This window comes from Culex quinquefasciatus, chromosome 2, assembly GCF_015732765.1.
Source record: "Culex quinquefasciatus strain JHB chromosome 2, VPISU_Cqui_1.0_pri_paternal, whole genome shotgun sequence".
NCBI lineage: Eukaryota > Metazoa > Arthropoda > Insecta > Diptera > Culicidae > Culex > Culex quinquefasciatus.
The window spans coordinates 222,612,672-222,629,879 of NC_051862.1; the positions used below are offsets into that span (position 1 = coordinate 222,612,672).

Here is a 17,208-nt window from a genome sequence, read left to right on the forward strand (position 1 = left end):
ATTGATTATGTTCCAAATTTGCTCAAACGTTTCAATTTTTCTTTTGCAATCATTAACAGACATCAATTTCCATCAATTCTAAATCTTGCCACATTTCAAACCCCTTTTTCTGCAACAATGCCCATGATGAGTGATGAGTATCATTTTGCAAACGCAGATGAGGTTCAGCAATCTTAACCAAATGCTTCCAATTACGAACAAGCTCCTCTATCTATCTGTGCTCCGCGCGATTGATGTTTTCCGCTCAAATCCAGACTCGCAACGCAAAGAGAGAGTTTGTTCAATGCCAAAATTAATTACTGTAATTTTAGGCGAAATTTCAAAAACCCTCTTCTGCTGCTGCTGCTGATCCTGATAGACTCAATTGGCAAAAGTATAATTTTGTTTTTACGGCTTCACATTTTTCGGAGTCAATTACCGTTTGTGTTGGGTTGGTCGTTCACAGATAACAAACTCTCTCGAGCAGGGGCAAACAACAAGTCGTTGGAAGCGCCTCCCAGCTCAAACAAACCATCATCAGCAGTGTCGTTTCGAGCCCGTTGGAAAACTCTCGACATAATCATCAAAATCCGACAAACAGAGCGAGGACCAAGACCGAGGAGGGATTTAGTTTTCCAGATGACAAACGATTACGGGTTGATATGTTTGTTTTGAGCGTCGGAAATCTCTTGAAAAATAGACCTTTTTTCCCTTCGATAATGCCCATGTGATGATTTGAGTTGAGTTGAGTTGTGTTGAGTCGAGTTCCAAAGAGGATAAAGTTCCCTTCGTCACGATTTGAACGTGAGCCTCCTCAGCCCAAGGGGCTGAAGGCTGGTCCTTGGTCGTATTGCAGAAAACTTGAAATAATGATAATGCTGAATGAAGGCAGCAGAGAGCACGAGTGTGTATCGTCTCGAAACGAAAAGAGGGATTCCAGTCCTACTCTCGTCGTCGCACTTGACATTTCGAGAAAAAAAAGCTGATCCAAGTGACGATGTTTGAAGCGAAAAATAAAACCGATCGATTGAGGGATTTTATTTGGAAGAGGAAATTCGAAACTAAATCTGAGCTGTATTTTTTTGATGACGGATAAGTTTTCTGAATGAAGTGATTCTCTGTTTTTTCAGCTCGTTATTATGTGATAATTTCTTTATAGATCTGGCAAAAATAACATTGAAGCAAAAACGAGTTTATTTGAAGTTGAGGTACATTTCTAATGTGATTAAAATAGTAGTTTATGCAACAAGTTGTAAAAAGAGAACTTATTCAGCACGAGTCGTACATTTATCCAACGAGGTTCACCGAGTTGGATAAATACGAAGAGTGCTGAAAAAATTAAGTTTTGCAACGAGTTCCATACAACATTTTTTGCAATTCCAAAAAACACACACTGAGTGAAATTTTATGTCAAATTTTCATGTATTTTGTCAATAAATCGTTTAAATCAAAAAAATGTTGAAAAGTGTTACTTTTCGAAACAAGTGCTGAAAAGTTCAACTTTTCTGCACCCATTTGAGTGCTGAAAGTAGAACTTTTCAGCATTTATTTTAAAAAGTGTTGTTATTCGATTCTGTTATTTTTGGTACAGAAAAGTAGGCTATTTCGTCGTTCAAAAATGACAGGAAAAGTAAGTAGTTTCACGAGGGAATTGCAAAAAATCTATTCCACGTACGAAACAAACATAATCAAGGCATTACCAATTTTGTTTCCATGGAAGCGATCAATAATTATCACTTAGCAAGTCATGTCCGAAAATGAAATATGTTTTCCCAACTACACTGACAGTGATACAGTTGCTCTGCCGGCTAAAACTGATGGAACATGGTTATTGAATTTGTTATCCTTTGAATGAATTCACTGGAAGTTGTGGGGCAACTTCCCTAGAGTGATTCCTAGAAAGTCGAACATGCTCGCTGGAATGTTTTAATGAGACCATTGTGATTTATATTTTTTTAGAAAGATCTGCCAGCTTATCAATAGACAACCTAACTTCAAAGCTACTAACACTATTCATCTAAACCATCAATTGAAACTACATGCATTAAAACAATCTCACAGAAAATCAAACAATAAATATGGCATATCAATGGACATCGTAATCAAAGCTAGTTTCATCACACCTGGAGCAAAATAATTATAATTATCTTCCGTCGAATGCCCACTAAATCAAAATTTAAATTCAATAATTTAAATTGGAAAATTTATGATAATAGCATGATTGATTTTTTTCCATCTTTTAAGTTTCCCGGAAAATCCAGGAAACTCAAGCGGAGGTAAACATTTTCCTTACTTTATGGTACTACAATTTAGAAAATTTACAAAAAAATATGAGAGAATCTAAATTAATTTTATTCTTACCAATCTACTGTTAAATTTGCACGAATCAACTCGTCTGTAAATTTCATGTGAAGGTTTATTTCAAATAGTATTTATTTCTGAAGCATTCACAATTGCGAAAAGATTTTGCAACCAAAATTACTATATTTTAAAATAGAAATATTGATCGTTGCAATGTAACTTGGATTCGGCCCGCACATTTCTCTTGCTCTTTTGACAACAAAATTTCCAAAAACTAGGCAACCAGCAGTTGTTTATTCACATTTCCAGTCGCAGTTTCCACCAAACTTGACATTTGCATTTTAAAATTGCGGTTGACAGGTGAGCAACATCGGCTCGCTTTGATTATTTTTTGAGAAAATTAAAATTTCTAATGCCAGTTTTACAAGTCGCAATAGTGCGATCGATAGCAATAATTTAGTGCGAAGTCCAAGTTAGTGAGAATTGCGCAATAATCTATTTTATTTTTGAAAACCTTTTTTGACGATCATTTGAAAATAATATATTAATCCAATATAAAAAGTTTTTGTATACTGTGATTAAATTGGATGAAAATTGAATTTATATCATACATTTTTTTAAAGAGAAGGAACGAATGTGCCCAAAACATGCACGCATATTTCAAAAACTCGCTTCGTAAATTTTAAATAATTTTTAGATTTGGTACGATATAAGAGACGATATAAGAGTTGTACGATTTTTTACAAGCAGTCAATCCATTTGTTGATCTTCATGCTCATTTTGATCTTGAAATTAGCTTTTCTATACAATTTAGTTGAAAAATATTAATCAGAAGCTGGATCAGAATAATTTTCGATAAATTTCAAATTTCCCGTAAATTCCCGGGTACCTCTATTAAACCTTTAAATAATCGACCTCCGGATAATCAAAACATCCGAAAATCCAATCCAAAAGCTCCGATTTTTGACTGGCGAGTAGGGTCTTACTAGCCGAAATAGGGTAGTTAAAAAATGGCGATTTTAAACAATTAGCGCAAAAACCTAATTTAAAAAAAAATATCTCCGATTTGGCTCAAGTTTGTTCAAAACCATGCAGAAATTATGTAACTACTTACTAGAACAAGTTCAACTGGTTTCGGACCTTGAACAAAGTAAATCATTTGTTTTACTTAGAAAATCTGGTGTGTCGTTTTTAACTTTATTTTTTTTTAATGAGATCTCAACACAAAGTTTTTAAATATTTTGTGCAATTTTTTGGAATATGTCTAATGATTTTTTTTCACGGTTTAATTTATGGCAAGGTTTATGTTTTATAGTTTTCAACTTGCTTTCATTTTCAAATAATTTACTCTGTAATGCCCATGATAGCACCAGTGCGAGTTTTTTTAATTTTCAAATTCTAATTTTTCGTTCGTTTGTTCCAAGGGGTAGCGAAGAAGCCGCCATCTTGGAAGTTCAGATAACAAACACTCAGAATCAGTATTATTCATATTACTTTGGTAACACGAAGTGTGATATCCTGGTTAAACTCAAAAGTACCATGCAAATGTTTAAAACCAAACTTAAAAATGTGTAATGCCGATTCTTAGTGTACGGGTGCACTGTTTGATTGACCCAAAGAAAAAAAAGCAAAAAAAGGTAAACAGCAAAATCACTTTTTTTGATATGAATTTTCAGCCAATATTGGGATGGAATCTCCAAGGATATGATAGAATTTACCATCAGCAACACAATTCACGTGTTTTTTCAGATATTTATCGTTTGAATTGCGGGAAATTTAAAAATCAAAAACCCAACCAATGATTTGTTATGGGCTACCATTTGACAGTAAGTGCTTTTGTTGTGGGCTCTCATTTGACAACCGTGCTAATGTCGACTGTTGTCAGTTTGCTTAGGTCGGAATAGGGTTACCATCCCCCCGGTTTGTTCCGTTTGTTTTCATTTGATAAGACATTTAATCTGTTAATATATTAAGCATAAGCATAAGCATAAGCATAGGTGCCCACCCGCAGTTGCTACTCCGTTATTGACCAGGACCTCCAGAAGTTACATCCACGAGCCGTGGAAGATGAGTGGGTGCTATCTTTCCTCGCTTCGCAACTTCTCAAAGGCCCCTATCATGCTGATCAATACCGGCGCCGGCCACGACCAGTGGTAGAGTCACGGGGAAGTGGATGGGAATGTTAGTCCGATACTTGAGTGATAGAGACCGCCCAATCGACTGCTTCTCCGATAAAGTATCACATGAGTTTTGAGGGGGTTAGTAGATGGGTATGAGGTCAGGATTCACGAGTGGCAGTGATGTGACCATGAGCATTTTGTTTATCGGTTGAAAATTTAAAATCTTAGGCAGCCGGCTGCGGAAAGATAAATAATTGATTATTTAGAAAGCTTTTTTAATCGAACGCGTGCCAACCGAGCAGTAGTGCTATGGGCTGGACTTATCAGTATATTTTTACTGTTTGTATCATTTAGATAACGCGAGCAAATTTCAAAAATAGTAAATTAAAGACGCTTTACTCTTCATAAAATTGATAGTTTGATGAGTTAATAGTAAAACTGCCAGTTGGAATAAATTATTACGATCAACGAATATAAACGAAAAGAAAACAGGACACCACGTAAACGATTGTAATGAAATTGAAACAATAGAGCTATCTAAGCCCGATCTCACGCACACTAGCTTACCATTTGTTTTTGCTGGCGGGTACAAATTTTAACCTAAAAATCCTTCGTGTACGTACATGCAATACATACGCACGTAAATAACTCTATAACTTAAACGAACTAAACCGGCGGCATGCTTCCAATCAACGATGCTAAAAGAAGAACTTATGAGAAATAAAATATCAAATGAAAGGCTCCGAAAAACGCGATGTAGAGTAATCGCGAGGTCCCGCTACTCACAATCGAATTAGAAAAAAAAATCAAAAACGCGCGCTGAAAATTACAAATTATAAATTACGAAGGGACGATAGAAGAGGTCAAAAATTCTAAATTGTGCATTACGTAATAAAAGAACACTCCCCATGTGCATTGCATTGCACTGTATGGCACCACTGCAACGTGGATCAGACGAAGAGGACGAACACAACAAAATGCACTCACTCACTCATACACTCGCAAAGTTCAGCGTGATGAACGACCTCGCGCACCACATACATACTTGCCAAAACAACCTCCAGCCTATATCGTCGCAAAGTAGGCGATGCAAATAAAGGATCACCCATTATCGAAAGTGTCATAAATGTGACTCACCACAATCTTGCAAGTCTAAATTTGCGTCTATTTTATCAAAAATATTATCAGGAATAAAAAATGTAAAACAATCAGCAAAAATCTCAAGAGGCACTCCCCAAAACATCGCGGTAGGCACAAAGGGCCAGCGTCAAGAATATAGGTGTAGTGACCGATAACAGCGCTTTTCTAACGCACAAGCAACACCAATGTGAACACAACTATTCGCGATCAAAAGCTCAAAAATTCCGACCGATGGCGCAAAGCATCGAAGAATGACGATTCAGATTTTCGCTGTTCGGTTACATAGGAATGCAAACTTAAAATTGAATTTACAGCTCATAGAACAACTTTTGAGAAAAAATTCAAGTAGTACGATTGTTAACTCTTTGCCCTCTATAAATTAACGCAATAAAAAAATTTGAAAAAAAAAATAATTTTGAAAAAAATAATATTGTTTAAAATGATAGAGCATCAAAATTTAACAAAGTATCAGCTCGAATTTTTGCTCAAAAGTTGTTTTGAACGCTGGAATTTAACAAAACAGAATTCGCATACATAACCTCAAAGGGCGGAAATTTCAATCGACATTCTTCGTTCTGTTCTGCTACTCAACACTAGGTGTCGCATGTCGTTTGGCTCTTGAACGGCAATACAACATCCAAGAACACACGCACACTCTTAAGCAAAAGTGAGAAGCTTTTTCTAGCGAAACAACAATAGGACCAAACCTGGGCCTCCCAGGATGCGCAACGGCGAATCAAGCAACTTCCGATAAAAATCTATACCAAGCGCACTCAAACACATCATAATTTCTCGGAACTGTCGTAAAAAGTCGCATCCAATCCATGCCTAGATCAACTCACAAAAACAACTAGAGAAAGCACGCAACCTCCAGCGAGGAAAAAGAATCCAATAAGAACCAACAAAAGCGTACGCTAAATAAGCATAACCATTACACTCTCAAACGAGGAAAGCCTTCCAACTTTGAGCTTCAAGCTCACTCTCTTCAACACACTCACACACACATTCACACAGAAAGCAAGGGTTTCTCTATTTCTCTCAACTCGTATACACTTGCGCACGGTTCACAAACCTCCTTGACGACAGCAAAAAAATCAGAGCAAAAAATAAATTGTAATTGGAAACTTCTCACCGGTTCCAGGAATATCTCCATGATGTAGGACCGAATCCGCAATCGCAACCGGTCAAAGGGCAGCATTTCTTTTTTTCTTCCATTCACATGAGCACCTAAGAATGTACGCAACACCAACACTCACATTTAATCTGTTAATATATTTAATAAAAATAAAAAAAAAGTATAAAAATTTAAATAACGAGTCATTTTTCCAACATTTTAATGAAAAAAGTGTTTTAAAATGCATTATACACTTGTCCAGTTGTTTTGCCATTATTAGTTTCCAAAATATCTAAGTATTGACGAAAATTTTATTTTCTGAGAGACGATTTTTTTTGCGGTGCTGTACATTGGAATTTCATAAAAATGCAAAACATTTTCAAACAAGCCCAAACATGCTAAATATGATTATCAATGCTGAAAATGCATTGCAGATTGTTTTCAGTTGATTAGACTTCTATTTTCATGGAAATTTTGAAGTTTTTTGGAAAAAAATTGTTTTTGCCTCTTGATTTTTCAGACCTATATTAGGGGGGGAGGGGGGGGGACATAAACTTTGAAAAAGATTATAATACACTGGAATTGAATTAAAAATTGCTGAGACATCGGCATTTAAAAATTGAGTGCCAATTTTTCTTATCTGGAAGCTTTTCAAACTTATTGATTGTATTTTTTTTATTTTTTGAATAACTTTTTTAATCTTGAAAACACATTAGTACTGTTACTACGAAAACAGTGCACTTTATAAAAAAAATGGTGTACTTTGCTTTTTTCCCTGATTTTTCTTTTTTTTTTTTTGAGAGTCAATTTTTTTTAGCACTGTCAATCATTTATGTCCTTGCTGTCTTTTTTAAATTTTCGAAATCATTTCAAATATTAAAAATTTCAAAAATATTTTATTGCAGGTCTGTTTTGGACATATTCCCTTATTCCAATTAATCAATCCATTCCAAATGAACACAATCGTAACAGTAGAAAGCATCCTGGAAGAGCTTTTAGTTAGGTAACGCCCCTGGTCTTTTCCCGTCCATATTATTTTTGTTCATAATTTTGGTCGTTGCATATATTGTTTATGTTTTAGTCCCTCGACTCTGTCCAAAGTCGAGGGGGGGAGGGGAGGGGTGCATTAATATGTGAAATGTGGAAAAAGGTGGATTAAAATTCATTTTCCACCTGCTCAGTTGCTTTGCAATCATTTGTTTCAATAAATCTAAGAATTTCAACAGATTTTCACAAAAAAATCAAAATATTTTTGATCGATTCAAACGCAGGAAAATGTATGTCAAATTGTTCAGTTGATAAGACTTTTAATTTCATAACAATTTGATGTTCTTTGGAAAGATTTTTTCCCTCTGATTTTTACGGACTAAATTAAACTTTGCAAAATATTTGCGATGGACTTATTTATAAATGGTCATTTAAGGAACTGCGACCAGGTTAAATTCTTGTCAATATAGGGGAACTATGCCCTTTCTCAGCCTATTTCTATTATCGGCCTATCAGCACTTTGATCATGAATTACAGCTTTCATAAAGTGTTTTTGACTGTTCCAAAGTAATAAATAGTTCAAATAAAAGTGAGCAAGCAACTCTCCATTGTTGATACATCTGAAAATGTTGATTTAATAGCGCAAAACGGCGAAAGTGATGAGAATTGGTCGAACGGCTTAGAGTGATTAAAATGGGTATATTTCCCCTAATTGAGTGCTTTTCATCCGAGTAATCCAGAAAATTTTACAGCAATAATTAAAGCGCCCAAGCCTACTGCGTTGCATGAAACGCAGAGACATATTCTGTAATCGGGCATACCGGGTCCTTCAATGTTATGAGTAAGTGATGCAAGTGTTTGGGTTGTGTGAAATTAAATTTAAATCGAATAGATATTAAAAATACAAATCACCCGGATTTGAGAAAATTTGGATTTGACGACTACGAATCACTTTGAATGTTCATTAGGGTGACCAGAAAAATGTTTTTTTCATTATGTTTAACTTCTGTGTCAATTTTGAGCGAAACTGGTTACAATTATCCCCTTTTTTATCCTCAATAACTTTTCAACATCGAGTTTTCGACAAAGTTGTAGAGCATTGAATTTGCAATAAAAATCTCATTTTGAAGAATATTTGGATGGTAGTAACGCACCCTACAGTAAGAAAATTTGGTTTTTCATACATGTTTACGATTGCAAACTTCACCTTCGAGTATCAATGGGTAAATTTTGACTGATTTTGCTAATATTAGGTCCAAAGTCCTAAAATATCTTAAGAAACAAAATTAAACTTGGTTTTGAGAAAAAAATCCTACATTCTGGGCATCCTAATGTGCATGTACAATGTTACAAAGATTGACGTCAAATCCTTTTGTTGTCTTTTTCTTCTGCTTTTCTGGTTTTGTGCGCAAACACTTCCTGCCACGTGGACCACATATTCACACAAACATACATACATACATCTCATAAATACATAAATACTTGAACAAAATGCAACAACTTTTCACCGCAAATCCTTTCATCCGAGCCACCACCAGCTAATAATCCAAAAATTACCATAATTCCCGAACTCGTGTTCGACAACCACTTTTCGGGTCCTCCCGAGACATAATTAATTCACCAGACATCCGAGCGCTGGTCAAATCCCAGCAACCCTTGCGCGCACATCCTCCCTCCCGCGCTCTGATTAATGTTCCCAAATGACTCCATCAAAGTGCCCCCACTGCTACGCGGTCACGGTGACCTTCCCATCCAAGCAACCCCGGGGAAAAGTTGATCCTCTGTGGCGACGACGACGACGACGGCATCGCAGGGCCAACTTTGTTAAGCTAAAGTTGCGTTTGCGGATGATTTTGATTTTCTGGAAATTTTAACTTTAAAGTGCTCGGACAATTTTTGGGGCTGCAGTGCTGCCAGCACATCAATATCAATTGCACTGCACTGAAGAAGATATATATATTTTATGGATGGTAGAGCAGAGATGTTCCGTAGAGATGGAAGGGGGAAACTTTGGCCAAGATATTTCCTCGGGAAAGTTTGCACAGCGTAGTTTGTGAATTTTGCATAAATCGACTCTTTCTGGGAGTTTTCGGTTGCAGTCGGAACTTTCTCCACTGGGAATCGAATCCAGTGGGGGTGGCTCAATTTCGTAGTGTATGTGTTTTGCTCCAGTTTAGGGGATAGTTCTTTGAATATTTTAGATTTATTTTCTAGTCAAAACATTGGAAATGGCTGAAATTGTTTTTTTTATAATCCCTAATGAAATGTAAAAGGGAAAAAATAATGCAATAATTTCTAACAAAAAACATATTTTCAAACAGTTGTGCAGATAAACTTTGAAAAGTAAGATGCAGGGGACTGTACACTGCATGAATAAGAAAATATACTTCCCCAAGACGAAGCAAAGTTTATTGTTTGCGTTTGATAAATTGATTATTGCTCGTGTCGGAAAAGGGATATCCCAAAGTTTAGAAGCTTCAAGAATAAGGTTAGTTCATGGTTTCCCTTTAGTAGTATTGTTATAAAGAATTTTGGCTTGAATTATCGTTCATAATGTTCTACAGAAAAATTACTGATAATTGGCCACATTTCCACAACCAAAATGACATCGTCAATATTTCCCCCCAGAACTTTGCGTTCCATTTAACCGCAACCCCTCTCATTGAGTAAACTTCCACGAAAAGGTATGAATTTCAATTACACACAAAAACCGAAACGAGTGAATAATTGCGCGTCGCTCCGTGATTAACATAAATCATTGCCCGAAGGAGATTAAATCAAGCTTGAATATTATTTAAATTATCACCACCCCACCCCACCCCCGCTGTCACAATTGTGCGGGGTGGGGAGAAAGCCGCAAATGGAAAATTTATGCTCCAAAAGTGTTGGCCACGCGGCTGTCTCATTCACTTTGGAACTCCGCGCTGCTGGCTGGGAGGAGCGGACAGGTAGAAATGTAATTACAGCTTTCAGGTGTGACTGGGCACCGTCAAAAGTGTGCCAGTTTACCCCACTCCGCATCCCACCCTGAGGAGACAATTTCGCGATGAATAAAGATGAAAAATTAATCTGTCTCTTGTGGTTGATTGAAATCGAGTCGTGTTTGATGTGACTGAAAATTGGGTTTTATTGAATTTCGGGCGATTTGCATGATGGATGTGGTGGTAATGTGTGGGGTTGTGAATGTGTGCATGGGCAATTAAAACTGAAAATGAAAAGAAAATATGAGGATTAATCTTGAATTCCATGCAGTTTGGCAGCAATAAACCCATTTTCGAAGACTTCTGCTTAGAGTGTGCTTGTTAAAAAATCAGTTAAAGCATTTGTGCAAGTGTGCTAAGAACAAACACTTTGACTGGGTTGCACTCACTTTGTGTGGAAGGGTTGTTTGGATTTGGAAATGATGTTGCACTAGAAGCGTTTGTGTTTGATCTTAACCAACTTAATTTGATGATATTTTTAAGAACAAAATATTTTTGGATGTTTTATAGCTTAACCTGACAAACCTTACCTTACCTTGCGTGATTTTAGAGCTAAAAAACACGTTTTAGACCAGTTTTAAGGACGATGTACCATTTTTTTAAGGTGCAGCTAAGCAACATACTCTCTTCAGGAAAGTTTTAGAGCTGTTTTTCAAAGTAACCGAATAGAATTTCTTTTTTTAATATAGCGTAAACGTGATTTTTTTAAATATCAAAGTAAAGGTTTTCCCCTGAACCAATCGTTCAATAACCTTGAGGAGTTGTTAAGGATCCCAAAAGGATCATAGCTGCATATCACCAGGAAGGTGCTGTGTCCTATCCCTCGCCTAGGCCAGACCAAAATCCATGATAAAGCTGTCAGACCAAATCTGTCAGAACAAGACTGTCAGACCAAAGAGCAAAGAGTAAACAATCTTGGTCTTCGACGTAGAAAAGAAAATTTGAAAAAGAATTTTATTTTTCCAATTCAATGACTGGGTTTGGACTGCAAAATTTAATGTACGTCAGAAAATGATTAAACAGTGCGGCGTCCTGTACACCGACAATTAAATAAGCAGTTAAAAGCCTTATTCATCCACTTTAATTTTTGATCGCGTTTTCGGTTTACACCTGAAAAATCTTGAAATTATTTATACGGATTTGTGATTCCTCTCTTTTCATCATTCCCTTGCATATCCCTAGAAGCTCTCTCAAAAATTTCAGCCGATTTGGTTGAAAATTCGAGGTGCCCATTCGATTTAAAATTTGTAATGTAGGGGAACTATACCCTTTCTCAGCCTATTTCTATTATCAGCCTATCAGCACTTTGATCATGAATTACAGCTTAAATAAAATGTTTTTGACTGTTTCAAAGTAATAAATAGCTTAAACAAAAGTGAGCAAGCAACTCTTCATTGTTGATACATCTGAAAATGTTGATTTAATAGCGGAAAACGGCAAAAGTGATGAGAATTGGTCGAACGGCTTAGTGTGATTAAAATGGGTATATTTCCCCTATATTGGACCCGTTATTATAGGGAAAACGGTATTTACTTACTTTACTTTACTTTATCAGCAACAGGTCTATCGACCCAACGCTGAACTAATCGAAGATTTCCAGGATGCTCGATCTTGGGCCGCTCGTCTCCAGTCGCCCACAATGTTGGCCGCTCTTGCATCTTCGTCGACTGCACACAGCCAACGCGTACGAGGCCTTCCACGAAGCCGACGACCCCGTCCAGGTTCGCTACTGAATATCGTTTTAGCCGCCCGCTCGTCCGACATTCTGGCTACATGTCCAGCCCACTTCAGCCTGTCGTGCTTGATGACTTTTACGATATCAGCATGTTTGTAGTCTTGGTACAGCTCGAAGTTCATGCGCCTGCGCCACCGGTCTCCTACTTGCTTGCCGCCGAAGATAGAACGCAGGATTCTCCGCTCGAAGACCCCAAGTGCTCTCTGGACAGCCTCCTTTAGCGTCCACGACTCGTGACCGTAAAGAGCTACAGGGAGTATCAAGGTCCTGTACAGCGTGATTTTCGTAGGCGTCCTTAGGCTGCGGGACCTTAGCTGGCTACGAAGACCGTAGAAGGCCCTGTTTGCAGCACTAATCCGCCGTTTCACTTCGCAGCTCACATCGTTGTCGCACGTCACGAGTGTACCAAGATATACAAATTCATCCACCATCTCATATCTTTCTTCATCTATTTCCACCTCCGAAACACCATCACCTGCACTGCCACGCGCTCTGCCAGCAACCAGATACTTGGTCTTGGCAGTGTTAATGGTCAGTCCGATCTTCGCAGCTTCCCGCTTGAAAGGGACGAACGCCTCCTCCACTGAACGACGGTCGATACCAATGATGTCGATGTCGTCAGCGTATCCAAGCAGCATGTGCGATTTAGTGATGAGTGTTCCGTTTCTTTGCACGCCTGCCCTTCGCGCAGCACCCTCCAACGCTATGATGAACAGTAAGTTCGAGAGAGCATCGCCCTGCTTCAATCCATCCAACGTAACGAAAGCTTCAGATGTCTCGTTGGCTATTCGCACGCTTGATTTTGCTCCGTCGAGCGTTGCACGAATCAATCTTATAAGCTTCGCCGGAAAGCCGTGTTCTACCATAATCTTCCAAAGTTCGTTTCTTTTGACCGAATCGTACGCCGCTTTGAAGTCGATGAACAAATGGTGTGTTTGCAGGTTGTACTCCCGGAACTTGTCGAGGATTTGTCGCAGAGTGAACATCTGATCCGTCGTTGACCGACCCGCTCGAAAACCGCACTGGTATTCGCCGACAAAGGTCTCGATCATCGGTCTCAGCTTGCTCCACAGGATGCGGGAGAGTACTTTGTACGCTGCGTTGAGGATTGTGATGCCTCGATAGTTGGCACAATCGAGTCTTTGCCCTTTCTTGTAGATTGGGGTGACGAGCCCGTCTAACCAGTCGGTCGGAAGCTGTTCTTCGCACCAAATGCGTAGGATGATTTGGTGCAGAATCTCGGTCATCCGCGTACCCCCGTGCTTGAAAAGTTCGGCCGGAAGTCCGTCCTTTCCCGCGGATTTCCCGTTCTTGAGCTCTTTAACAGCCTTAGCTACTTCCTCCAACGTAGGCGGGTCCACAGCTTTTCCATCTTCCTCAACGTGTATCCTGTCCTCGACGATTCCCTCTCGTGCCTCACCGTTCAACAGCTGCTGGAAGTGCTCCTTCCACCTAGCCGCCACCGCAGTCTTGTCTGTCAACAGGTTGCCTTCCGTGTCGTTGCACATCACAGGGGAAGGCGTGGTTTTCCTTCTTACACCGTTGACAGTTGCGTAAAACCTCCGCTTATCGTTCGCGTTGTACTGTGCTTCCGCTTCGGCAAGTACCGTTTCGTCGTACTCCCGTTCTTTTCGGCGGTGGATTCGTTTCTCTGCTCTTCGCAACTCACTGTATCGCTCACAGTTTCGGCGCGTACCCTTAACGAGCATACGCTTCCTGGTCTCGTTCTTCTCGTCCGTCACTCGCTGGCACTCCGCATCGAACCACCCTTTGGGTTTGCGTCCTCTGGTCGTGCCGATCACTTCGGTAGCCGTTGTGTTGACGATGCTCTGGAGGGCTCCCCATTGCTCGTCCAGGTTACCCGTAGGCGCGTCCTCGTTGATCCGCTCGTCAAGCTTCCGACTGTACTCTGCAGCAACGTCGCTGCTCGCGAGGCGCTGGACGTTCAACCGCGCTACCCTCGCAGTCCGCGGGGTCAACACGTTCGACAGCCTAGCTCGGATCTTGCACGCTACCAGGAAGTGATCAGAGTCGATGTTCGGTCCTCTGTACGATCGGACGTCCATCACGTCCGAGAAGTGTCGACCATCCACCAAAACGTGATCGATTTGTGTGCACGATTCGCCATTCGGGTGTCGCCAGGTGTGCTTCCGAATGTTCATGCGCGCAAAGAAGGTGCTACAGATAGCCATTCCTCTGGCTGCGGCGAAATTGACCAAACGTAGGCCGTTGTCATTCGTGCGAGGATGAAGGCTCTCCTTGCCGATGACAGGATGGAAGAAGGCTTCCCTTCCGACCTGCGCGTTTGCGTCTCCGATGACTATCTTCACGTCGTGTCTTGGGCACTCTTCATAGGTCTTGTCAAGACGCTCGTAGAAAGCGTCTTTCTCGTCATCGGGCTTGTCGTTCGTCGGAGCGTAGATGTTGATCAGGCTGTAGTTGAAGAATTTGCCCTTTATTCTCAACACGCAGATCCGGTCATTCACCACCTTCCACTTGATGACTCGGTTCTTCTGATCCCCAATCACTACGAAACCGACTCCGTGCATCGCCTTTTCGCCGCCACTGTAGTAGATGTGGTACTTGAAAGAGGTGTTGGCGATGGGGTCCACCGCCGTGAATTTTCGCTCTCCATGACCGGGCCATCGAACTTCCTGGATGGCGGCCACATGCACGTTCAGCTTGTGCAGCTCCCGGGCAAGAAGGCCAGCACGTGCAGGATCTTGGAGAGTTCGAACGTTCCAAGTACCGAGTTTCCAATCGTTGTCCTTTTTACATCGCCTGGTCTGATGCCGATTAATCCGTCCTGAATTTCTTCTTTCGTTTTCTGAGTTGGTGATTTACTTCGGTATGCCGCCTAACCAGGGCTGCGAATACCTAGTCTCGGGGTGGGGCTGCCACCTTGCAGCTTCCGGGACCCAGCTGCGGTTTTCTCTCGACACCGTAACGGGGCTTTTATCTCGAAGCCTAACGGTACAGCTACACCCTCCGAAGAGGGTGGAGCCCCCTACCCTGTCAGCATACTACCAAAGTTTCCACCGGGGGTTGGTTACCCGATCTCTGCAATGGTTACTAGTATCCCGGCCAGCACCGCGGGGAGGCCAGGGTATCGGAGTTACAGGACAAGAGGCTGAAGGATCACTTGGTGGGTCTATTTTATACCTACGGTACATAATGTACCTATGGTACGCGTTGTCCAGTCGTTCGCTGACCATTATTTACTTAAAAATTCAAAAACCTGTATCTTTTCAAAGATTTTTTTGATCGATTTGGTGTCTTCAGTAAAGTTGTAGGTATGGTTAAGAACTACACTGAAAACGATGATATACGGTAAAAAAAGGGTTGTTTTTTTTTCACTTTTTGACACAAAAACTTTCTTTGTAAACAACATAATTTATATATATTTTTTATTTTCTGATATGTTATAGTGGACATCAAAAGCCAACTTTTGCTATTCTGTTTTATGAAAACATTGATCAAAACATTCTGGATTTATGATAGGAAAGTTTTTGAAATATCTTTAAGAAGAGAATGGAACATAGTTGTATGTCACACTTCATTGTTTCTCTTAAAGCTATCCCAGAGAGGTTGTTTAGACTATTAAGCATTGTCAAAACTGCTTCGAAACTAATTTGAAACTACTTTGATCTATGAAAGCATATTTCCAGATTGTTTGAACTTGATATGTCAAATCACTAATTTTTGTACAGTCGGTCGGTTTAGTCTCAAATAAACTTTCACCAAAGTGGGCAATCCCGGTAAACAAGTGATACTTTTCGTCCATATCCGGCTCCAGCGTGGATTAAACGAGGTACACCTATCCGAGGATGATCAAGTACATACCAATTTGGTCTTTTGGCTTGCATGGACAGAAGATGTTTTTTTCCGGCACGTGGTGATCGAGTAACACGAAAATCATCATGGGTGCCGCTTCCGTAGCTACGGTAAAGCTCTCTCCGAGGCGCAGAATCGACAAGCCACAAATCATCTGATTTAATTGCATAAAGAATGATTGAATTTAACGAGATAAAAATTAGAACTGATTTTCCTTTGACAAATCAATTTAATCTTCAAGGAGAAAAACATCTTAAATAATAATTTATTTCAGTCTTAAACAGCTCTTCTAAGCTGTTATAAGTTTAAAAAAGCTTTAGCATAGGTTTTATTTTAGCAATTCAATATACTTGCAAAGTGTTGTAAAAATCATTGTTAAATCTGATGAGTTTTAGATAAATCCTAATAAAAGGTCTTGATAACCTCCTAAAATGGTTCAATTTGCTCTTAACTCAGGTTTAATGCTGATTTATTGTTGTCCTGGAGATAAAATGGCTTTATGAAATTTTTTAGCTGAGATAACTTGAATCTCTACTCAAGATAGGTGCAAAACTGAAAATGTTACTTGGGTTGTATCGTGTTGGATTTAAGAGTAAAGTTTATCAAACATTAAAGTTTTTTTTAGATATATTCTAATACTGAACTTTAAGTAATCAAAAAAATCCTACCGATTTTGTTATCAACTTTTGTTTTACAAAAACTCAATTTCCCAGATCTGATTTTTTTATTTCCAAGATTTTTTGACATGTGTAAGGGGACTTTAACTTTTGAGCCATTGAGAATTATGGTCAAATATTTTTCCACCGAGATGTTTTTTTTTTTCTTAAAAATCACTATTGAGCAATTCCAGCTCAAATCAGGAATTTTTCTGGAACTTTTGTACCCGACCGTCTCCTATTTCAATGAAACTGTTTAGGCATGTTATTCTAGGCCTATATAAGCCATTTTTGTGTACATGGAGCCAGTTGCACTTGATAATGACATTTGATAAGGGCGTTAGGGTTTTAATTATTTTTG

General features: G+C 39.2%; 1 protein-coding gene across 1 annotated transcript in view; it reads right to left on the reverse strand.

Annotated features, from left to right (window-relative positions):
• The window catches only part of LOC119766513, a 54,373-nt gene extending 38,801 nt beyond the window's left edge, over positions 1-15,572 (reverse strand). The window contains exons 1-2 of the mRNA XM_038251102.1: positions 15,524-15,572; positions 12,353-15,079 (exon numbers count right to left, since the gene is read on the reverse strand). Of these exons, the coding sequence (XP_038107030.1) occupies positions 12,353-15,079; positions 15,524-15,572 (2,776 nt within the window). The remainder of the gene's footprint in view (positions 1-12,352; positions 15,080-15,523) is intronic.
• Between the last annotated feature and the right edge of the window lie 1,636 nt (positions 15,573-17,208).